The sequence below is a fragment of the Myxocyprinus asiaticus genome, chromosome 16 (assembly GCF_019703515.2).
Source record: "Myxocyprinus asiaticus isolate MX2 ecotype Aquarium Trade chromosome 16, UBuf_Myxa_2, whole genome shotgun sequence".
NCBI lineage: Eukaryota > Metazoa > Chordata > Actinopteri > Cypriniformes > Catostomidae > Myxocyprinus > Myxocyprinus asiaticus.
Window position 1 is genome coordinate 18705856 of NC_059359.1, and position 26019 is coordinate 18731874.

The 26019-nt window shown below is 37.7% G+C and overlaps 2 protein-coding genes across 2 annotated transcripts; one reads left to right on the forward strand and one right to left on the reverse strand.

Moving 5' to 3' along the window:
* Positions 1-1958: 1958 nt before the first annotated feature.
* Positions 1959-11856, forward strand: cdc42l (cell division cycle 42, like). Its single transcript, XM_051721068.1, has 6 exons — positions 1959-2059; positions 3013-3117; positions 3641-3713; positions 3848-3957; positions 9921-10118; positions 10233-11856. The coding sequence occupies exons 2-6, from the start codon at positions 3013-3015 to the stop codon at positions 10320-10322; spliced, it is 576 nt and encodes a 191-aa protein (XP_051577028.1). The 5' UTR covers positions 1959-2059; the 3' UTR covers positions 10323-11856.
* Positions 11857-11918: 62 nt separating this feature from the next.
* Positions 11919-25371, reverse strand: wnt4b (wingless-type MMTV integration site family, member 4b). Its single transcript, XM_051721067.1, has 10 exons — positions 25173-25371; positions 24898-25044; positions 24328-24546; positions 23714-23867; positions 22830-22914; positions 21901-22032; positions 20350-20492; positions 20089-20229; positions 19064-19226; positions 11919-13414 (listed from the first exon to the last, which is right to left on the reverse strand). The coding sequence occupies exons 3-10, from the start codon at positions 24414-24416 to the stop codon at positions 13245-13247; spliced, it is 1077 nt and encodes a 358-aa protein (XP_051577027.1). The 5' UTR covers positions 24417-24546; positions 24898-25044; positions 25173-25371; the 3' UTR covers positions 11919-13244.
* Between the last annotated feature and the right edge of the window lie 648 nt (positions 25372-26019).

A 26019-nucleotide genomic window follows, 5' to 3' on the forward strand; every position in this document is an offset into this window, starting at 1 on the left:
CCCTAATTTGTTTCTTTTGGATTGACTTCAGAATAGACATGACAGCAAAGTTTAACAAAACCATAAACCTTAGAACCATGTAATGTTTTACTTTGTTTAGAAAACCCAGAAGCTTTTCAAATTTCACCACTGCACATCAACGGAACAACTGTGGAGACAGTCAAAAGCTCCAAGTTTCTTGGTGTGTATATGATGGAGGACCTCTCTAGGACTCTTAACACCACCTGCCTAGCCAAGAAGGCCCAGCAGCGCCTCCACTTCCTGCGGAGGCTGAAGAGAATCAAACTCCCCCCTCCCATCCTCACCACCTTCTACAGAGGGATGACAGAGAACGTCCTGACCAGCTGTCTCGCCGTGTGGTACAGGAACTGCGCAGCCTCCGACCGCAAGACCCTACAGCGAATTGTGAGAACAGCTGAAAAGATCATCAGAGTCTTTCTACCCACCATCGACACCACATACAACAACCGCTGCTTCCGCAAAGCCACCAGTACTGCGGACGACCCCTCTCATGGACTATTCACCTTCCTGCCATCTGGCAGATGGTACAGGAGCATCCGTGCCAACACCAGCAGACTCCGCAACAGTTTCTTCCCTGAGGCAGTCAGATTGCTCAACACCCAGCTGCCTCCCAATGCTCACCTAGCGTAGTCAAACACCTAACCCAGTATGACTCAAAAACATTGCACACCTGCACTTTACAAAGCTGCATCAGTCACTTATTATTATGGAACTCATTTATGCTACACTTGCTATACCTAAATATACATATAATTATGCTGTACTTATTGCTGCTACACTACAAAATAGTTTACAGTCTACAGCTCATTTTCTGTGTATTTATTGCCCTGTGTATTTATTGTCCTATGTATCTATTTTTCTGTTCTGTGTATTTATTGTCCTGCACTCTGTTGTGTATTGCAATTTATGTATTCTTGTGTGCTGCTCTGTGTTGCAACATGGTCCTGGAGTAACAACTTTTCGTTCCAATGTATATAAGCTATATAGAGGAATGACAATTAAAAACCCACTTGACTGGGGCCTGGGTAGCTCAGCGAGAATTGACGCTGACTACCACCCCTGGAGTTGTGATGTTGGAATCCAGGGTGTGCTGAATTACTCCAGCCAGGTCTCCTAAGCAACCAAATTGGCCCGGTTGCTAAGGAGGGTAGAGTCACATGGGGTAATCTCCTCATGGTCGCGATTAGTGGTTCTCGCTCTCAATGGGGCACGTGGTAAATTGTGTATGGATCACAGAGAGTAGCATGAGTCTCCACATGCTGTGAGTCTCCGTGGTGTCATGCACAACAAGCCACGTGATAAGATGCGCGGATTGACTTTCTCAGAAGCGGAGGCAACTGAGACTTGTCCTCCGCCACCCAGATTGAGGTGAGTAACTGCGCCACCACGAGAACCTACTAAGTAGTAGGAATTGGGCATTCCAAATTGGGAGAAAAGGGGATTAAAAAAAAACAAACAAACAAAAACAAAAAAAAAAAAACAAACACTTGACTTGAAATTCATGTAATTGCCTTTTTTTTTTATTATTTATGTATGTGTGTGTTTTGTATCTTCTAATCTTTTGTCTAAACATTTAAATAAATGAAAAATATATATATTTGAATTTTTTATTCATTCAGTGCCATAACAAGAGGTAATTGTACATATTCACATTAATAGCACCATTAACGTTGCCAGAAAAAATACTTTTACATCAATTGAAGTTCCTTTAAAACTTAAAAACTTTAATTTAAAACATGTTTTATTATACGATTCAAAGCCAAACCCATTTTTTCCTTATGTATGTGGTATTTCCCAATGAAACAATTAATATATTACTAAATGCTATATAACACCATATACTGTTCTTTACATTCCAAAATATAATCTTGAAAATAAAACAACACGTTAAATACACTCGTTTTAATCGGTTGTGTGGGTAGAGTGGGCAGGCTGGGTAACGCAGTATTTTCGTCGGGACGTTTTTTCGCCTTCATTCACGTCAGATCGATACTCTCAAACCCGGACGTAACCAACGCCTAGTCGCCGGAGAGGAACGGTAAGCAATCCGTCATTATTCCCCCAGTATTTTACGTGGCATTTAACTGATAAACATGATATTATATAGTATATGTTTTAGTTCAGGCTTTACCGTGGTGTAATTTTGATTTAGGATGATCTGTGGCCTTATCAGTGGTGCTAGCGCGTTAGCTTAGCCTCGCAGCATCCTGTCGCCCTCATTACACAAAACTTTGATTTACTTCCAAGCGGACAAATCTTTCAGAATAATTATTTGATTTTCTAACATCGCCACAAACTCATCTTTTGTGAGAAAGTGAAGTTAAATGGGGTTGAGTCATCTGGTAAAGTGCTGAACTTTATTGGTTAGGAAGAAGAGATCAGAATTAAATGATTGTAGAGTGAAAAGCCAACATTTGTGAGTATAAACATACGTAATGTTTAGATATTGAGTAGCGTTTAATGAATGATGAACATGTTAATGAGTTTTCTACCTTTTAAGCCACTTATTATTTTCTTTCCTGCCCTAAGTTGCTTTCTTTATCCAAATGTAGTCATTAATAAGAACACACGGGCTTCTAAAGGCCAAATGACAAACAAATGAATGCACATCGTGATAAAACAAACGGTACAGAAGGTTTAAATCTGATGATAATGTTAGTGCTAGTTTGAGAAAGTGGCAAAGTCGAGTCTTTCTCCAAGCAGCGTTAATATGCGGAAGCAAATATTCTCAGAATTGACACATACTTCTAGATGTCTGTCTGTATGTCTGCCATTGTCTCTAAAATCAAATCCCATCACTTAGGCCTTATTGGCAATTTTGTTATGCTATTCAACCTGCATGACATAATTGTACACAAAGGGGACAGTGAAAGCTGGAAATGCTCGAAACAAACAAATCCCAAATGATTCACTCAGAGGTATTTCTGAATCCCATGAGAGCCAGTGGGCAGTGCTATTAACACGATTTTCAATCTCTCTCTCACCACATAGATGCAGACCATAAAGTGTGTGGTGGTTGGAGATGGAGCTGTTGGAAAGACCTGCCTCCTCATCTCATACACAACCAACAAATTCCCCTCTGAATATGTTCCCACGGTAACGGAGCAAAGGGTGGTGGGCTCTGGGTCAGAGATTCAGGGCGATTGAATGATTATGAGTAGTAATGCCTGTTATTATTGTTGTCTTGTGTGCTTTGTGCTGTTTAAGCTGTCAGGTATGTGTGTATTTGGTTTTAGGTTATCTGATTAGATTATTGGAGATACACATTTAGTGTTTTCTGGTTTGAGATGTGATGTATTGAGATTACAATGAATTTAGGTGGGTAGGGTGACAGTTTTCTTTGATAGGATCAAAGTTCCAACTCATTTGATTTGTTTATCAGTAGTGTATTACATTTTTTATATATAGATTTGAAGGAACCATGTAGTTCCCTTCTGAGACATTTTTTTAAGCTCAATCAGCATTGACATTTTACTGGTACAGTTTCTGGATAAAGCTTGAAAATACATCCACAAGATCTCAAAAAAGTAATGTTTTGAGAAGAAAAGCATTTTTTAGGAATTAAAAGTGCTTGAAAGTCCACTCTTGTAACAATATATTTATCTTGCTCTGTTTGTAGGTGTTTGATAATTATGCTGTCACAGTCATGATTGGAGGGGAACCGTATACATTGGGACTTTTTGACACAGCAGGTAATATACAGCTTAGGTTACAGTCTGTTTATTTTTAGTTTGCTATTTTTCAGTTTTTGCTGTTCCGATCAAAAGTCCCATCTTGAATGACTCTCCGAGCAGAAAACGAGCTGCATCTGTTCCTTTTCTCTCAGGTCAGGAAGACTATGACAGACTTCGGCCTCTCAGCTATCCTCAGACAGACGTCTTCCTGGTTTGCTTCTCTGTCGTTTCTCCTTCCTCCTTTGAGAATGTGAAAGAGAAGGTGAGTCTTTTTTTCCTGCTTGTCTCCTTGTTCAGGGATGGAAACATGGTAGAGCAGAATTTCTCATATAGTCTTATTGACATTCATGTTATACTCTGCTCGTATATCATGATTTGAAACTTCTGTTTACTAATCCCCCCCATGTTCTCTTACACTTTATCACGTATAAATACATTACATTGTTGATACCTGCTTTAATCAGATTTTTCTTTGATGACTGAACACTTAAGTCACATGTTGTTTGATGTCAGTAAAACATTGTCTTTATCAGTACCAGATTGTCCTGCTGGACTTGAAGACTGGAAACTCAAATGAATAGCTCTGCTGTGTATTCAAACTGATACCCGATACCATTTTTTGGGGAACGATTACGAGTACCAATACTTCCTTTTCGGTACTCGCCGATAAAGATGGCTGTTTTTTATTTTATTTTCTGAATACCATATTCAACAGTTTATTTAAAGTTTATCATCAAAATAGGGTCTAAATAAATACATTCATTAAAACTGTAATCAAATGAAAATAGAACAATTAATTTTAAAGTGATATTGTATTATTCTTAACAGTTGAAGAGCTTTTATATGGTATCTCACAGCACAATCCAAAATACAACATTGGAGTAATTTTTTTTCAATAAAAGTGCTGCACAACAGAGCATTACAGATGTGAGATATTCCTTAAAAATAAGAATTACTATATACAGTAGTGATATATTTGTCAAACTTTTTTTCCATTTAAATGGAGCTTTTATTTTGGAGTCAAGCCCTTTCCGTTTCTGTGTGCTTTTGATGTTAGCTTCTCACCTCCGGAAAAGTAGGTTGCTACGTTACCTCGCATAGCCAGACCTATGACTATGGCATAGGTCTTGGGTCTATAGCTGCATCAGTTGGCCAAGAACCGCATATTTAGACAGGAAAAGCCATCTAACTGACTTGTAAAGCAACCAGTCACAGTCGGTTTTGTCACTGCGGGTGTTTAGGGGTGGGGTTAGCGGAGATGTATCATACCATAATAAAAGACCGACATGGGGGAAAATGTATATAATGGCGCACGAGTCTCGGCTAGCGATTGCACAGAAAACACACAGGAGAAGAGCTGAAAATTTGTAGAGAGTCTAAGTACAGCACCGAAAACCTCATAATAGAGAATTTCACAGACATAACTTAAGGAGATAAAGCAGAAAATGCAGCTCTGCTTGTAGATATCAGCTTCACTTTCTGCTACATGTCTTAAATGAAACTCTGAATATCTTTAAAAGATTTGAAAGATCACTGACCTAGCATGATTTCATCCTCAGAATAGCTTGTTCAATCAACGCAGAACCTTGTGTGAACACAACTCGGCTTCCAGGCGGGCTGATGAAATGTTGTGTGTCAGTCTACTCATGGAAGTTCCATCGAACAAGCCAATCAGATTTGCACTGAGTTGATCGAGAAAGCGTTTTCCAGTTTTGTGTGCTATATGCATCAGGCGGTTAGTGCACGGAGTGTGGGCGTGCCGTTCGAGGTTCAGACTAGTCGCTACGTGACCCACTGTGATTATTAAATTGTAAAAGACTGCTATTTCATTAAATATGTCGTTTCTATGTGCTGCACGCTACATAGTGAATTATGCTGCCTACACGTGCTGTCGGAAATATCGTAAATTCGAGTTTCCCACTCGGAAGTTGCACATGAAAGACCCCTCAAGTCATTATTACGACTGGGAAACTCTGAGATCATTTTGATATCCGAGTTTCCGAGATGGGAGGAGTCGTATACTTTCAACATGGCGGAGGAGAGTACGTTTTCTGTAGTGAATGACAGGTTTTTAATAATTTTTCATATTCAGTTATGCATATCAGCAACCATGTGATGCATGTTGTTCATTTTTACACTGTGAAAATAGCTTGTATTTGACCAAAATTCCATTATTGTTAGCAAGCTGAGTAATATGTATTATGGTGTCAAAATAAAAGTTCCTCCAGAAAGATGTATAAATGAACTTGGGGCCGTATGTATAGAGAAGCTTGGAGTAATATTTTTGTCTTAAGTGTGTCACTTTACAGTAATGAAAACTTGTTTCTATGGTGGGAAAAAGATATTTGAAAAATGACAGAGCTGCATCTGAAAAGAACCAAACCCTTTATATAAAACATTTAATAAAAGCTCATTGTTTCATGTGGGGTGTCTAGATTCCTTCTGCAGTTATGCGCTTGAGAGATGTTTTAAGCCCTGCTCAATAACTTACATTTTATTGATTTTATTATAAACTCAGTCATGCAAGTTTCCATTTATATTTGGCAAACGCAAAACAACTTGTCCAAAACAGCAAGAGAGTCATTATTACTTTAAATAGGCTTACATCACAGAGCAAGTGCGTGCAACGACAGAGAAAGGGACTGCAATCATTTTGACTAAAATTTTGATGTTGATAAAATACTGTTGATATGTTAAAGGTCAAATTTAACTCTAACTTGAACCGTGTCTAATTGAAATCTTACATATAACAGTTATGGGATTATAACAGAGTTTGTTTTATTGTCTTTAGTTTCTTAAATTGAAATCACATTTATAATATATACATACACATGAAAATACATTCAATATATAAAATACATTAAAACTGTGGACAAGCACTAGTTTTTTTGTTTTTGTTTTGATAATGTGTAATAAGGCTGATACAATCAAATATTGATATATCGTGATACTTTTTCTCACAATATTATATTGATACTTGGATCCATATTTCGTGATATTTTCAGTGCAGTCAGAGGCGCTTCTATGAGTCACGAAAGAGACAAACATATCCAGCAGGATTAACGGTTTCTCTCACAGACGTGCTGGACCACTCTCACGCATTTGGATCTAGGGCCGGACAAAAATATAGATTTTCTACTTGATCTTCATTTGTACAATCCCAATGTCGATTCTTAAAAAGCCAAGATCTGCAGTCCCCAACAATCAGATGTGCATAAATGCTTCCCATTTGCTACAAAAAATGTCTGTGATTAGCCACTGGCTGTTTTTTTTTATTTTATTTGATTTCACTCACCAGTGTTTGAGTGATGTAGTGGCATAGAAGTTCATCACCAATATCTTTTCCCTGCATGCTGAGAGTAAAAGTTTTGACTTTCTGTGTAATGTGAGTCCAAAGACTAGATCCAAGCAAACCATTTGTTGTTTAATAATGTCTCTTTTAATATCCTTTCTGTTCTCTACAGTCAGTTATTTATCAACAACAACAAAAGAAACGTTTAATTCTAATCACACATAGCATAGATGCCGTAAAGAAGCCATTCAACCAAACAAACACTACTTTCGTCCCTACCACATGTCTTGACATTTTATCATTTTAGCACTTGTTCCACATATCCAAGTAAATACTTCTAAATAGTACACATTAGTCATGTAAACAACAAACATGTAATATTATACTGTATATATGCAATATAATACAGTATATGCAATTTCAGTACGCCATATTTATTGATGTAATACATGGACTACATAAAAAAAGCAAATGATAAAATAAAATGTAAAATTGATATGTCTGTAATTTAACAAGTTAGAATGTCCCCTATATAATGAAAAATAGCATTAGCTGAAAGATAATTTCTTTCATACTTTATGCAAGCAAAATGGATATTATAACTGAACTATACCCAAATTAATTGAAATTAAAAGCAAAATCGAACCATGATATCGTGATGTATCGCAGTATATCAAATCGTGATGTGTATCACAATAAGTATCATATTGTGAGGTGGCTGACGATACCCAGCCCTAATGTGAAAAGCATATGCAATTTATATTGCAATATGTTTTGCATACAATGCATAGCACACACCTTTACATTTCTATTTTTTTTGTAGCCTTCAATTTGCTCATCATTTGAGGACAACATTCGACAAGATGTAAAATAATGGTTAAAAAAATACATTTAAAAAAATGGCTTTTTCATTTGATTATACAAAGAATTAAATGCCACAAAATATCCTATTATCATAATATTGTTTTATAATGTGTTGTATTAAATCATGAACGATTGAGTGGTGTCATGCCGCTCTGACATAATACCCTTGCAGGTTCACTATTAGCTGATTCAGTGTTTGAGGGCGGCTATTTTGTGTAGACAGCATTGTAGTTCTTATTTTACAACACACAAATGTCACCTCAGTCAGCACTTAAAAATCAGTCTTAGACTTTACTGAAAGTTGATTTTAGCATCTTTATAAAAAGCTCCTACTCCTACACAAGTCCTGCTCTTTGCTAAGAATTTTTTAACACTTAAGTCAAAGCTTAAGAGTATTCTTAAGAGCATTTTTGAGAAGTTTTATGCATACGGCCCCTGGGGTCATCCATGTTTCCTGTTCTTGTCAACAAAAAAGCACTTGAATGCGACATACTCATAATTACTACTTCAGAAGTGGGAAGTAGGATAATTCCGATAGCACATGAAGACAGCATTAGCACTCTAAGGCTGTGTCTCGTTTGGAATGCTGCGTCCTATGGAGGTCGCATTTGTCGGCTGTCATCGAGGCTGTCTCGTTTAAAAAAAGCGAGTAGGACACTTTGAATGCAGCCTTCGAATGCGACCTTCTATCACGGGAATTCAGAGGATGCATGAGGTGTATCCTTCGTGGGCACTCACAACCCACAATTCTTTGCTTCAACGGAAATGTCTGAAAAAAATGACGCCAATTTGCCCGTAAATATGATGTTCAAACGCAAGGAATATTAATTCCCAAGTTGAAGTACCTCAGTAGATGAGTGCAGAGTATATAATATGTATAATTATATTAATATATAATTAAAATAAAGTATTAGACTAAAAGTACACCTGTAAAATCTATTTTCTTTTCTCTTTACATCATTAAAACTCTCCTAAAATGTACCTCATGCATTCCCTTCCAGAGGGACTTTGTTCCTTTCTCACTCAAAGCACTTGCGCTTGTTTAGGAGTGGCGTGCTGTCATAGCAACCATGTTACGTTCCGTTTCCGTTTGTCCTATGAAGGCCGTCTTGTTTAAATGAGGCTTGTTTAAAGGAGGACACTCGGTATACTGCAGCCTTCAAAGGACGCGTCTTAACTAGCACGCAGCCTTCCATACGAGAGACAGCCTAAGTAATTTGTAGTCATTTGCTACAAACAGAGCATGCGATGCTCATGGTATTTTAGAGCTCCTTCGTATGAGCAGCCGACTTCACATTTCCATTCATACATTCTTAAAACAAAATCCATTTACATTGAAGTGTGCAGCACATGCAAACTATATATATATTTAATTTATAAAATCGCAGCCTTTGCAGTTTAATAATCACACTAGGACATAGCGTGCATTTATTTTGTTCAGACGTCATATGGTATCGGTTTTTGGTATCTTAGCCTTTTTACTAGCACGAATACAAGTATATGAGTGCAGTATCTGATCCGATTCCGAAACCAGTATCGGTATCACGACATCCCTGATATTTGTAAATCATCTTCGTTTTAGCCTTATATTCCAGTATATCCCTGGAATACTTGATTCAGATTGATCAATCACGTCATCCTGCGGTCAAATATTCTTCTTTAACATCCAGTAAACTGTCTAATTGATCGTTTTCCAGCCAATTGATTTTCTACATAGCTCTGGTAGTTTCATGTCTCTTGTATCACTTTGTGATCGTTCTTGCATAAAATAATGTCAATAATAAATAATTTACATCCATGTATTTATTTGGTTTGTGATCATGTAATAGGCAGTATAAAGTTCTCATAGATAATTAACCTTTTCGTACCATTTCAATACAGAACATTGTAAACAGGTTATCAGGTACTATGATAATGTATTTGATGATTGCTTGTTCTAGTGTTGCTGTGAGTGGGCTTTCTGAGTTTGGTGGGACGTTTGTTCTGATTCTGCTGTGATCTTCTTGCTTTTTTGTTCACCGTCTTACTATTCCACTTTCTCTTTTTCTTTCTCTCTCGCTTTCTCACAGTGGGTACCAGAGATCTCTCACCACTGTCCACGCACTCCATTTCTGTTGGTGGGCACTCAAGTTGACTTGAGGGATGACAGTAACACTGTGGAAAAACTTGCCAAAAACAAGCAGCGCCCCATATCTCCCGAGAGTGGCGAGAAGCTGGCCAGAGACCTCAGAGCTGTCAAATATGTGGAGTGCTCCGCCCTCACACAGGTTAAAAGACAAGCCGCACACACCCATTATGACATAACAGCTCTCTTTAATTATAACCCATGTGACCTACTGTAAATCATATTTCATTTTACAATGTCTTTGTCTTCCTCACAGAGAGGGCTGAAGAATGTATTTGATGAGGCTATACTTGCAGCTCTTGAACCTCCAGAGACCAAACCCAAGAAGCGCTGTGTCCTCTTGTAGGAACACAAGCAGTGAGTGATGCACTCACTCCAACAAGAGAGGCGGAGGAATATACATTTTCTGGTGGGGTTTTAAAAGGGGTAGGGCTTGGCTTTGGAATGGACAGAGTTTTATAATTACAATATGTCATGGGAACAAAATGGCAGAAAATAAACATGTCACAACTGGAGGAATTCAGCAAATAAATGGTATTGCAAACAAATAAATGCACACTGTGCCTTTGTAAATGTTTCTAGAACAACAAGAAATTTAAGAACCCTGAAACCAACAATGGCCCTAAAAACAAAGAATAGAAATAGAAAAGTTACATGTGCACTTTACGCATGTGATGTCTTACAGAACAAGATTTGAATCTACTTTAATGCTTAAGGTGTCTTTTGCACCGCAGGTGTGTTGCAATGGCACACATACATGACATTACATTTTTAAATGCTTCGGTTTTCTGATCACCATCAAAAATGAATGATTTGAAATGCTTTCATTTCTGAATGTTGGACAGCACTTTGGATTTGTCCCTGACACATGCTTTGCTCTTAGGCTCATGGCTGTAAATGGCACTTTTCATGAAGTGTAAAGCAGAACATTCTGGCTGCTCTGATTAACGCTTCTGCGGGGCTCAGCTATTAGTTCTTTAACCGGTGGGACAGTGTGTGTGCAGTAAGCTGTTTTCAGCTTTCTCGGATCTTTTAAGTACAGCATTTTTGATGCATTGTCAAACCTTAGCAAGCATAAAAGCAGTTTTCTCAAAATGTATGTTGTGTTATGTGGCACAAAAGCAAGCTGATGTGATTGGTTTGGGTGTTCATTTAGCTCTAATCGCTGACAATGGGATTGAAATGGTAATATACAAAAAGGAAAAAAATAACAATTTTAGATATTTTTAACAATGGTTTGAAAACAGTTTAAAACAATGTTGGAACCTTCAGTGTACCAGAGTGTTATGATAATAGAAACCAGTATCTCTGTGGCCACATCCTTTCCTGAATGACCTGTTATAATTGTAAGAGAGTTTGGGACCTTATGTGGCAGCCAGTTGAATCTTCACTTAAAAGCATTTGTTTCTTTCTGTAGGAGCCAAATTGTTCTCTTCTGTGGTTCATGCTCCTAGAATCTCTCTTAAGTGCATTTACTCGAGCCATGCAGTGCCTTCTGCTGGCCATTTAGAAAACTGAATTTATATTATTTTTTTCTCCCTTTTGTTTTGCCTTTTGAGTATGATGTATTAAATGTATTACTGTTTTTCATTTGGGTGAATGAATTTAGTGGTGACACATTTTGAAACTTGAGTTTTTTTTGTTTGTTTGTTTTTTTTTATGACTTATTTTTGTTATTTGCTAGAGTACCATTTGATTGTGTTTTATTAATAAAATAACAATTTGAAATGTAATATTTTGAATAACCAATCTTAACAGTCATGTGAGAAGAAAGGAGGATTACTGATGATGGGCGGCTATGTGGCCTTTTCTTAGTCAAGTTCTACGGTGTTTGGAATCTCACTATATTTGTAATAAAAGTGGTGCGACTGACACACAAATGGTATTAGTTTTTTACTTGTTAATGTGGTGTGGTGTGTTTCAGCAGGCAAACAGAACGAAAGATGTTTAAAAATGTTTTATTCCATCTCAACATTTGGGAAGAAAAACACTTTATTTTACAAGACAGTATAGATTATAGAAATTAAGAGACACTATGCAACAGGAAAAGCCTAAACAAACACAGCTGATGAATGAATCTGGGTGAGTATGCAGGTTTAATTTTCCATAATGCCACACAGGCATGACAAATTCAAATAAATAAACAATCAGCAAAACTGAAAAGTATTTATATATACAAAAAATTGAGAAGAGAGGATTTTTATACTGGAGTGTAACACTATCTTTTGATGGCCTTATGGACAATACTAATGTTATTCTCCTGCTGTTATTCTGGGGTTAATATCAGCTTTAAGAGCATTGTCTGAGCAAGTTAATGGTTTGTATTTTATGTGTAATTGCTCATATAAGGAAATGTAGTAGTGTCGTGTGTTCTGGTTGATTATATATTAAAACAAAATCTAATGTACACAGTGAAACATTACCATAATATTTTACCATCCCACACACCTTATTTCCATCTAAACTTATCTATTGATGGACACAAGCAGCCAACATTGAATTTGACTGAATCAAATTCCTACTGATAAGAAAATATATTGATGATTATTAAATATGTCTGAATTAACTATAAGGTGACAATTGCCATTTTTGTGCTGTAGAGTTGGCTTGTTAAGTTCTAGAGCAAGGTCATAAAATAAAAATGAACATTCTGCCATCATTTACTCATTCCCGTTCCAATGTTCTGACAAACTTAATCACTTTTCTTTTTCTTTTTTTTAGGGAAACTCAAAAGGAGATGTTAGGTGGAATGTTCAGCCTCAGTCACCATTCACTTTAATGATATATTTTTTCAATACAATGAAAGTGAAAGGTGACTGAGACTGTCAATCTGCCTAACACTTACTTTTGTGTTCCACAGAAGAAAGAAAGAAAGTCATGGGTTTGAAACAAAATTAGGGTGAGTAAATGATGACATAATTTAAATTTTTGGGTGAACAATTGCTTTAGCAATCATCAGGGTTGTTCAGCTGTTGTTCACACCCTTCAGTTCACACTGAGAATAATGAAAGTGATATCTGTTCTCCTGCAGTCAAGCTTAATCACAATTATTAGCCAAATCCTTGATTTTATAGGTAATTGGGAGTCTGTTTTGTAAGTAACAAGAAGTGAGTACATACAAGTGTTGTATAAAACTGTTTTGTTATCTACATGTAATGATTGGTGCAGGCTGGCATGCAATATAGGAGTGTGATTTCACACTTGTTCTAGGAGAGGTGGATCTGGTTCTATTCTAAAATGAAGTGTGTGCAATTTTTCCAGGTATGCCTTATTCTCGGCAGGTGTGTATAAGCACTGTGTTCTTACACTGCTGGCAGCGAACTGAGCAGCACCAGGAGAATTTACAGGAGCAGCGCTGTACCACCTCTGCCCGGCCTGCACGAAACCCTGGGCCACAACATAACAATTCACAACCATCTGGCGCCAACCTTGAGGTTCCTACAGATGATAGATGAGTAAAGGGCAATAAAATACAAATTATTGTTGTCAATGTAAACATTTTCACAACCTATCTGTTCTAATGTGACATATTTGTGACATATACTGAAAGCAAGTTTGCTAAAACAATGTCTTAATTAAAGGAATAGTTCACCCAAAAATGAAAATTCTCTCATTATTTACTCACCCCCAATTATGACTTTCTTTCTTCTGCTGAACCCAGATGAAGATTTTTAGAAGAATATATCTTCTGTGTAGGTCCAAGTGAATTGTGACCAGAGCTTTGAAAGTCCAAAAAGCATATAAAAGCAGCATAAAAGTAATTCATACAACTCCAGTGGTTAAATACATGTCTTCGGAAGTGATATGATAGGTGTGGGTGAGAAAAAGATCAATATTTAAGTCATTTTTTACTATAAATTCTCCTCCCTGCAAATTAGGTGGCGATATGCATGAAGAATGCAAATCGACAAAAACAAAAGAAAAAGAATGTGGAAGTGAAAGTGGAGCTTTATAGTAAAAAATTACTTAAATATTGATCTGTTTCTCACCCACTCCTATCATATCGTCTCTGAAAAAATGGATTTAACCGCTGGAGTCGTATGGATTACTTTTATGATGCCTTTATGTGCTTTTTGGACCTTCAAAGTTCTGGCCACCATTCACTTGCATTGAATGGACCTACAGAGCTAAGATATTCTTCTAAAATCTTTGTTTGTGTTCTGCAGAAGAAAGAAAGTCATGCACATCTAGGATAACATTAGGGTGAGTAAATGATGAGAGAACTTTCATTTTTGGGTGAAAATTCTTTTAGAGGAATAGTTCACCCAAAAATGAAAATTCTCTCATTATTCATTTACCCTGATGCCATCCCAGGTATGACTGTCTTTCTTCAGCGGAACACAAACGAAGATTTTTAGAAGAATATCTTAGCTCTGTACACAGCCCACTCAGAGCACAAAAGTCAGAGCTCTGTCAGGTCCTAATAATGGAAGTACATGGGTGCCAGCACTTTGATGGTCCAAAAGTCATATTTAGACAGCATAAAAGTAATCCACACGACTCCAGTCGATCAGTGAATTTCTTCTGAAGCTAATCGATACGTTTGTGTAAAAATAAATTGATAATTAAAACTTTATTAACTTTTAAAAAGCGATTCTTGCCAGCTGTGCGAAGCGTGATGTAATCGTGTCGGTGAGTTCACGTGAGAATTTGGAAGCAGCGCTTATTTACAACAGATGAACAAACATTGTGAATCGACAAATTGATAGAATGGAGTCACATGGATTAATTTTATGCTGTCTAAATGTGACTTTTGGACTGTCAAAGTGCTGGCACCCATGTACTTCCATTATAAGCATGAGCCTCATCTGAAGGGTCGAGGAGGAGGTGTTGCTACAATTTACAGTGAAGTTTTTGGTGTTATTCAGAGGACAGAATATAAGTTTAAGTCTTTTGAACTAATAATGCTTAATGTGACACCGTCAGATATAAATAAAAAATCTCTGTCGTCTTTTGCCCTTGCTACACTATATAGATCACCTGGGCCATATTCTGATTTCCTTGGTGAATTTGTAAATTTTCTATCAGATCTAGTAGTAACTGTAGATACAGTAGTGGCCAAAAATATTGGCACCCATGGTAAATATGAGCAAAGAAGGCTGTGAAAAAAAAAATCTGCATTGTTTATCCTTTTGATCTCTCATTCAAAAAATTCACAAAAATTGAACCTTTAATTGAAATAGAACGATTGAAAGAGGGTAAATATCTCATTATTAAATATTTTTTTTCCTCCAAAACACATTGATCACAATTGTTGGCACCCCTAGAAATTCTTAAGAGTAAAATATACCTGAAGTATATTCCCCTTCATATTTTACATTTTTTAGTGCACCTGGGTGACTAGGAACATGAAATTGTTCAGCCATGACTTCCTGTTTTACAGGGGTATAAATATGAGGTAACACACAGGCCAAATTCCCTTAATCATCAATCACAGTGGGTTAGACTAAAGAAAATAGTTCTGATGTGCGGCAAAAGGTTGTTGAGCTTCACAAAATGGGAAGTGACTATAAGAAAATAGCCAAAGCATTGATGCCCATTTCCACCATCAGCACAATAATTAACAAGTTCCAATCAACTGGAGATCTTAAGAATCGGCCTGGAAAAGGATGTGTGTCTATATTGTCTCAATGCACAGTGAGGAGGATGATTCAAGTGGCCAAAGAATCTCCAAAGAATACAGCTGGAGAATTGCAGAAATTTGTTGGGTCTTGGGGTCAGAAAGTCTAAAAAATAAAATAAAATAAATATCAGACATCACCTACATCACCACAAGTTGTTTGGGAGGGTTTCAAGAAAAAAAGCCTCTGCTCTCATCCAACAACAAACTCAAGCGTCTTCAGTTTGCCAGACACTACTGGAACTTCATATGCGACCGGGTTCTATGGTCAGATGAAACAAGAAAATAGCTTTTTTGCAGCAAACACCAGAGATGGGTTTGGCGCACACAGAGCTGAAGAAGTACTCATTAAATGGCCCATGGTTAAATGTGGTGCTGGATCTTCAATGTTGTGGGGCTGTTCTTCTACCAGAGGTCCTGGACATCTTGTTCAGATACATGGCATCACAGACTCTATCAAATACCAACAGATAAAAAATCAAAACCTGGCTGCCTCTGCCAGAAAGCAGAGTCCACCAACATGGACCTCTGAATTTGAAGGATCTGTAGAGATTCTGTATGGAGGAATGGTCTCAGATCCTTTGCCAGGTGTTCTCCAACCTCATTAGGCATTATAAGAGAAGACTCAGAGCTGTTATCTTGGCAAAGGGAAGCTGCAAAAAGTATTGAATAAAAGGGTGCCAATAATTAATGCCAATGCATTTTGGAGAAAAATATTTCTTTAATAATGAGATATTTACCCCGTTTTACTTCAATTAAAGGTTAAATTTTTGTAATTTTTTTGAACGAAAGATCAAAAGGATAAACAATGCAGATTTTTTTTACAGCCTTCTTTGCTCATATTTACCATGGGTGCCAATATTTTTGGCTACTACTGTAGAGCTTTAATTGTTGGTGACTGCAACATTCACGTAGATAATGAAAATGACACATTGGGATTAGCATTTATCGATATTCTCAACTCTCTTGGAGTCAGACAAAATGTGACAGGACCAACTCATCGCCTTGATCATACACTAGATTTAATTCTATCATATGGAGTTGATGTTGATACTATAGAAATTCTACCGCAGAGCGATGACATCTCAGATCATTACCTCATCTCTTTTTTAGGCTGCGATCAGCTAATGTCACTCAGTCTACACCACGCTATCATTCAGGTAGAACTATTCTTTTGACCACTAAAGATAGCTTCACTAATAATCTTCCAGAATTGTCTCACATACTCAGTAAGCCAAAAAGTCTAGAAGAACTTGATGTAATAACAGAAAATATAAATACATTCTTCTCTAGCACTTTTGATAGTTTCGCCCCCCTTCGATTAAAGAAAATTTAAGAAAAATGCCCCGTACCATGGTACAATGATCACCCTCATGTTCTCAAGAGAGCAGCTCGGAAAATGGAGCGCAAGTGGAAAAATACAAAATTAGAGGTATTTCGCAGTGCATGAAGGATAGTGTCTGTAGCTACAGACAGGCACTAAAAGCTGCCAGGTCTGAATATTTGAGAAAACTCATAGAAAATAACTACAACAATCCTCGGAGTTTATTCAGTACTGTGGCTAAATTGGTTAAGAATAAAGCCTCGACTGAACCAGATATTCCATCGCAGCACAATAGTAATTACTTCATGAATTTCTTTACTGATAAAATTGAAATAATCAGAAATTATTTCTGGAATTATGCAATCAACTATCACAGCGCCTCAGAAAACAGTGTCTCATAATTTTCCTCACGAGCAACTTCAATCCTTCGCTGTCATAGGTCATGAAGAGCTAACAAAACATATAAAAAAATCTAAAGCCACAACATGAATGTTAGATCCAATACCAACTAAGCTCTTAAAAGAGGTATTCCCTGTAATCTCAGAACCTCTTCTTAATATTATTAACTCCTCGCACTTTTCGGGACACAGACACTCTCTCTCAGTTTAAGTCAACACTAAAGACTCATCTATTTAGCCAGGCATACACCTAATTTATCCATCAACTCACAATTAGGCTGCTTTAGTTAGGTCTGCCAGAACCAGAAACATTTCTCAGAAACATTTCTCATAATCTATAACTCTGCAATAAATTAAATGCCATCTACGCAAATATTATTCTATTTGTTTCCCTGTCTCAACCTCGGGATTCAAAACACGAGGTTACCAGAGCTGGCCAGATCCAGCTCCGTTCCTGCTTGGAGTCAGACTCCACTGCTACATGTCGCTGAGTGATGACGACAAACTACAGCCGGTGTTAGCCAGACATAACTTCAGTCTTTTACGATGGACTTCAGAGGATGAACTGATGCCAACTCCAACTGTAAGACATTGGATACATCATATACCACTGCCTGAACCTTGAATATTTGAATGGACCCCACCGAACCTCACCGAAATGACCTGCTGGTTGAACAGCGATGCACTCTCTGCCTACATCACCTTTGTTTATTGATGGACTTCAGTCTTGAAATTGAATACATAGACTATCCATTAATTGCCAACAAAAGCCTTCATCAGCCAACTAACAAAGGACAATGGATCTATGTGAACATCTGTAGTTAATCAAGGATGGACTTCAAAGACATTTGTCATTGATCTTACAGTTCATACATAATCTTTGTTTCAACACAGGCCCTTAACACTTACTTAGTTTACTAATTTAAACCATGACTTGCACTACACACAAATAACTAATATTTGCATTATCATGCTGTTTTGCCAGAGGAGAACTGGCCCCCACAGTGAGCCTGGCTTCTCCAAAGGTTGTTTTTCTCCATTAACCAACATATTATGGAGTTTTGTGTTCCTTGCTACAATCGCCATCGGCTTGCTCACTGGGGTTCTAAATACAATTATAATTTAACTATTTAATTATTTATTTTTATACACAATTTACATTCATATTTAATCAAACTACACTGATGACTCTAAGACTTTATAGATATTACAGTTTCATTTTCTGTTAAAGCATGATTTTCTGCAAAGCTGCTTTGAAACGATGTGTGTTGTTAAAAGCGCTACACAAATAAAAATGACTTGACTTAAGGACCTGACAGAGCTCTGTCTTCTTCTAAAAATCTTAATTTATGTTTTGCTGAAGAAAGACAAGGGTAAGTGAATAATGAGAGAATTTTCATTTTTGGGTGAACTATTCCTTTAACATTATTCAATAGCACGTGTGGCCTAGGTGACATCAGTAGACAAGGAAAGTTGTGCAGGTGAACATCAAATTTATTACACTTTACAGATTAAAGATTACAAAGACGAAAAAAGAATATTTGGAAGAACATACACAGGTGAATCGCTCACTAAGACCAGGAACATGTATTAAGAAAGTAAACGGGGTCAATTTTGATTTCATGTTGACTTTAAGTGCTCCTCTGCTAGATAAGAAATGATTTTAGTAGAAGTAGCAGAAGAGCAGAGATCATCATGACGTTTATTTTGCTGAGTGATTCTGTTAGCGGTTTTTAAACTTTTACCATTACATCGTCGTCCTGCAGTGCCAGGGATGCCATTGTCTGGGTCTAAACGGCAGAAATCTGGTGAAGGAGCCAGGTAGACCAGATCCCGTGTGGCAGGTGGCTTCACATTGGGATCCCGTGGAAGCAGAGCTGTGCGTGAGCCCACACGTGTTAGCCGTACCTAAGCAGAAAAGGTGGGCATGACACTTGACCTTTTCAAGTGATTAGATACTCCAATTGTATCTGCAGACCAATCGCACAATCATTTTCATCACACATTTATTTTGTTCCTAAATCTAACGAGCTACCTCCAAAGGCAGCATTGTAAGTCATCATAGGTGTGCTTTCACTGCAAAGGCTGTCCCAAAGTGCTACTTTCTTGTTGTGGCCAAAATGTCTAAGGTATCTTGTTGTGGTCCAATTAACTATTTTGCCAGTTAAGAGTGATCCAAATCAGTCACTTACAGTTTGATGTTCCATCTTGGTTAGGCCTTACACTTACAAAAATCTGGAGTTCTAACAAACTTGCCGCAAACTTGCTGCAATTTCCCACTGCAATTTTATTTTCATGTGCACATAAGCTTGCAATTCGCTGCATATGTTTTCCAGAAGTTTGCAGCTCTTCAACGGTAGTGGTGAACCTGCAGCAAACCTTTGGCGACAATGAAGAGTTTGCCGCAAAGCTCATTTACATGTGAAAATAATGAGTGGCGAATTGCGGCAAATTTGCTGCAAGTTTGCCAGAACTCTCGATTTCTGTAAGGGCAATGGGCAGCTGCCCATGTAGGCATTAGATAGCAAGGTTTTGGCACAGAGCCAGTGTGATTTAAGTAGGCTTACAAATGTCTTTACTTTGGTGTACCTGTCTAGACACACAAGTGATCCATTAAAAACAACAGCAATTATCTTCTTTGTCTTATTGGATAAGTGTGAAGAACATTTGGAGAGATTTATAAAGTTTTTCCTCTAACCAACAGTATTTAACCCTTTAAAGTCAAGATGTGATGAACTCACAGGCATATTGGTTGCACGAGTAAACATACCTCTGTAGCCCCATCAAAACGCTCTTTCAGCACAACACCAACCCGACGGAAAGGGGGCATGACCTTCCAGCAGGTTCTGAGCTCACAGGACCCGGAAACACCATGACACTTACACTCCACCTGCATGTTATGGAGGATCGCCTGGATAAGAAAAGAGAAAAAACATGAAAACAAAGCAGAGAGATGATTCGAGAGTTTTGATGTTGCACTTATAACATCAAATAAATCAACTAATAAAATCTATTAATTCTCATTTCTTGCCTTCCGTCCTGCTTCATTATTGTGAATGTTCATTAGTGGTCGCCCTGACGACATGCCTTTAGCTCTCTCAGGCTCATCCACAAAGGTCTGAGAGAATGCAACGCCATAGGACAGATTATCAGAGCATCCTGACCACTGGAAACCTAGAGGGGGGAGGAGACAGGCATACTGTACAATATGATTTTATAATTATTTTTTGATTTTATAAAAATTTGTGTTATTTTTTTTGTTATTAACAGTTTTTATTGATTCCAAGACAGACAAAAATAAATTTAACCACAAAATTAAGCATTAGGAATCAACTTATAACTCTTTATACCACATATAAACAGACACACAAATAGAAATACATAAGTACATAAAAAAATACAAAGTTCAACATATAGGGGAAAACAATTGTCTCCCTCCACTGCCCCACACTTGGACCTCTCCAAATGAGACAAATAACTGCCCCATTTTCTGCCATAACTCGACAGGTTACCCAGCCATCTAGAAGTCATCTCCTCGAAAGCTGCCACTTTACCCAACTCGGTGCACCACTCACGAAATGAGGGTGCATCAGTTGACTTCCAACCCCTAAGGATAAGCTGTCTGCCAATCATCACACTGGTTAGGACCCAGCTTTTCATATATTTATCTCTTATATTCAGGACCCCTCCATCACCCAGAATACAAAGTCTGGGGCAAAATGAAAACTGAGTGTCCAGTACGTCACACACAAAACGCTGGATCCTCAACCAAAATTCCTGAATCTTAATACAACCCCAAAAAACATGGGTTGTGTCCCTGTCTTCTGACTGGCATCGCCAGCAGGTGGGTGAGTCTTTAAGACCAAGCCTATACAATCTAGAGGGGGTCCAGTAGAACCGATGCAAAATCTTAAATTGCATCAGACGGATCCTTGCATCTCTAGATGCAGACCTGATGCTTTTTAGGATCCTAGCCCACTCTCCCTCCTCCAATACCAAGTTTAAATCTTTCTCTCATAATCTCTTGAGAGAAGACGAAGCTCCATCTGTGAATTAACAGGGAGTAATACACAGAAGCTTCATGACCTTTCCCATAAGCAGTAATCACCATTTTCAAAGTATCTGCCGCTTAAGGGGGGTGTACACCACTCCCAAAAAAAGTACAGAGCAGGTGGCGCAGCTGTAAAAACCTAAAGAACTGGGATCTAGGAATCTTAAAATGTTGAACCAAATTATCAAAAGATCTCAGTACTCCACTCTCATATAGGTCACCGAGTGTAGTAACCCCCCTCCCAATCCACTCTGACCAACAGAAAGGGGACTTATTAATATGTAATTTAGGGTTCAGCCATATGCTTGAGGCAACATTTAAATAAATGTCCGAATTAAACACTCTGGACACTTCAGTCCAAACCACGTGCAAATGCGAAATAACGGGGTGTGACTTAACTTCTCCGGTTAGTTTGATCGAAAGGCTTTGCAATGGCGATATAGGGGCAAGAACTTCCTGTTCAATACGAAACCAGGGAGGGGCAATAATATGTGTTATTAACAAATGCTATTGAGCTTTTTCTTTACTCACCTTCTGGACTGACTCCCCTGACCTTTCGGTCACAGCCGCACCTCTCCAGCTCTCCCCTGCTACATCCTCGAGTCACTGCCATGGCAACTGCTGCTGATGAAAGAGCATGGACAAACGCCGCCTCACGGGTACCTAAGAAGAGACAAAGACCTATACAGCTAGATCTCTGAGGTCAAAATATATACAGTATGACCTGTTATTGTGTAATTGATAGCACATATAGGATACCATGATATTCATTATTATTTGCTGAAAATGCTATGCAAAAGTTTTCTTGTTGCTAAAATTATTACTATTATTTTATTACACTCCATAACAGTAACAGGCATACCATGTTACAGTTTCAAGGTTATGTTGTAGTTGTAAAGTTAAAATAACAGTGTAATCCAATAAAAACTCACTGAGCACTTTATTAAGAACACTGTGGTCCTAATAAAGTACCCGACATGATCTTCTGCTTTTGTAGCCCATCCGCCTTAAGGTTCGACGTGTTGTGCATTATGAGATGCTATTCTGTTCACTACAATTGTACAGAGTGGTTATCTGAGTTACCATAGCCTTTCTGTCAGCTTGAACCAGTCTGGCCATTCTCCATTGACCTCTCTCATCAACAAGGCATTTCTGTCCGCAGAACTGCCGCTCACTGGATGTTTTTTGTTTTTGGCACCATTTTGAGTAAACTCTAGAGCCTGTTGTGTGTGAAAATCCCAGGAATACTCATACCAGCCATGGTCGAAATCACTGAGATCAAATTCTTTCCCCATTCTGATATGAGCTCCTGACCCGTATCTGCCTAATTTTATGCATTGCGCTGCTGCCACATGATTGGCTGATTAGATAATCGCATGAATAAGGTGTACAGGTGTTCCTATTAAAGTGATCTGTGAGTGTATTATGTCTTATTGTGTGATGCAGAGTCATGTTGTAACCTTGGTTCATGACTCGTCCAAAAACATTGATCCCACGGGAGGTGGTGGAACAGTTCCACCGCCTGTTTCGGAACTGATGTTGGCACTGCAGGGATAGAAACACAACAAACAGCCAGACGTCAGAGTTTAAATGTGTAGTATACTGTATAGACCACAATTAACAGATTGAAACTGTTAAACTGAATGATGTTATTATGATCTAAGATCCCCTCTGACAATACGACTAAAGCAAGGAATAGAAATACATTTTTAATCAATAAATGATATAGGTGTTATGAAATAGAAATGAGGGATGGGGAGGAGGAGGGATGCTGAGAGAAATGTCACCGCAGTGAGGGAAGCGATCACTTATATTATATCAACATTTTCGTAACAAATTATACTATCAGTGTAACAATTTCAATGAACAATTGAATTGAAAAATGCACATGAATTTGTTTGCTTATACTACAGCATGCACTTGAACTGGCATGAACTACACAAGTTTCTGCAGAACCTGATGATCCATGTTATCCCTGCAATATTTGATAATGTTTCAGAGCATTTTGTGTGCTTTGATGGAAGCAAGGAAATCTGATCTTTATTATTTAGTTAACATGGTCAATGTCACAAAGTTGCATTCATTTGATTAGTGAACTAGAAAAAGTGCATAATATTAAATATCTCTTCATTTTACATTGCATAAATTTATTTCCATTTTCAAAATTTCCATGTTTACATGGGATTTTAAATGCCAGATCAATGCAGACTTTTGGACTTTATGATGAGAAATTTGGAATTCTTTACTGACCCCATCATCTCCATGGCATAAAAAGAAAATCATAAATTAATAAATGGCAGAATGCTCACAAAATTGAGAGTTATTGTGTCTCAGACTCTCTCACCTCCTCAATTACCATCTCTGCAGCCTTTCGCACGGACTCCATGACCTCCCCCCGTGCCCGGCACACCCCAACCTGGCCTGGTGACAACCCCCTCAGACGGCCACATGGTCCTGCACCAGACACAGGATGAGAACGTGGCAAACGTGACAGAGAGCTACAGAGAGAGAGGTACAACACAATGCAGAAACAAATAGAGGACAGAAAAATAAAATATTGAGATGTAAAAAAAGGATGGACATATGAATGTGAAAATATGTCATTTTTAAATGGATATTGGGATATAAGTACAAAACAAAAAGGGAGGAAAACTAAAGGGAGCCGCAGTCACCTTTCACTTTCATTGTATGGAAAAAAGTTGCAATGAAATAAATGTGACTGAGACTAATAATATACTGCCTAACATCTCCTTTTGTGTTCCACGGAAGAAAAAAAGTCATAAGAGCTTGAGACAAAATGAGGGTGATATGACGACAGAATTTAAATTCTGGGGTCAACTACCCCTTTAAGTTTGTTTAAAAGGAAACACAGATGAACCATGATAGTGTGAGAGAAAGAGGTGACACCATCTTTTAAAAGTTATGGCATAACAAACAATTCCACACAAACCAACTTACAGCCAGTTGGTTGCCATGGTGAGGTGGGTTGCCCATAGCAACAGCAGGAGGAGTCGTCCGGTGAGAGTCACAGAGGAGACAGTTGGCATCAGATTGCCTGTCTGTCTGTCTACCTGTCTGCCTCTGAATTAAGTGTTTATCTGTCTGTTTTTTTTTTTTTGTTTGTTTTTTTTTTATCTTACTGTTGTCCCTGTTACATTGGGGTTGTTCCCCTCATATCTGTCAAAATAAATAAAAAGGCAATTCAATTACTTTGTAAATTATTAAATGCTAGAATAAAAATTACATAATATTATATACTGATTTTAATTAACAATTAGTTAGACATCAATTACATTTTTTATGTAATCATTTTAAATTTTTGGCATAACATATTCATAAAATATTCAGAGATTATGACTACAGCACAGTTCTTTCAGCAGAATATATTTGTGTTGCCTATTGAGCAGAATACATCATCTAAAAATGGTTATTCAGGTAATCCAAACAGAAATGTTTGATATTTTATATCTAGTAAATCTCAGTCGGTCAATTGCTACAAAAGGCAAAAGAGGGGTAATAAATGTTTACCACTTTGAAGTCAGAAAGGGTCCAAAATGTTCCTGTCGATGAACCACTCAAATCAAGTAGATCTCTTAATCCCAGTTTATCATCAATTTAATCTATTGGAATTATTTCCACTTCTGTTTTGAAGATAAAATACCTCTAAGCTGTAATCTTATTGTCACAGAGAGAGAGAGATATTCATTTTATGTCATGTTCATCCAAATTGAAAAATAATAAAATAAAAATAATCAGGATAGGGAAAATGAATGTATTAATTATAAAGCTAAATTATTACACACCCTTGATAATCCCTTGATAATATCCCATTACTGCCTGAAAAAAAATATGATCATCTTATAAAAAGTTATCCCTGGTCCCAATTAACAAAAAAGACAAAAAAGTTGCTGAACAATATTGAGATGATAGTATGTTATCCTAACAAAGCACTTCAATTCCACTCAGATGTCAGTTTAGCGGGAAAAAAAGTTGCAATTTCAATTCATAATCCAATTTGTCCTCCAAAACGAAAGCAATCCAAATGTAAAAAAACATAAGAAAAAAACAGATAAGTGTGGATGAAGTGATGGTTGTGGGGTTATAAAGGAAGGATGGATAAAGGGTGGGAGGATTGAAGAAATGAGGGAGGGGAGTGGTATAGGTTTGACCATAGTACATTAACATTGAGGGATGAGCTCTGAATGTAATATGTAACCTCTCCTTAATGACGACTGCTAAGTCTTGCCCTCAACTCGTGGGATTATACAACTGCTAACGCACTTGAGTGTGTGTTTGTATTTGGATGTGCGTCAAAAAGAGGGCAAGTGACCAAAAGACAAGTGCCAAATCACTGTCTAAATGAATACATCTGCTAATGTGTAAGAGAAAAAGAGAAAGAGTGAGGGGCCGAGCGACAGAGGGAGGCAATTTCTTTTTTGAATGCATGTGACTTGAGCAACTGTTACCTAGTATCAGTAAAGGGTGCATCAGAAAATGTTGCCCTTAAATCCTGAGACCCTCACAAAAGACTTCTGCTTGAAAGCCAGCGGAAATTGAAAGAGAAATACGTGCCTTAACAATAAATAACATGATAGATAGAAGACAGCAGGGGAAGGGTGCACCAACCTGTCCCAAAACGGGCCTATGTGA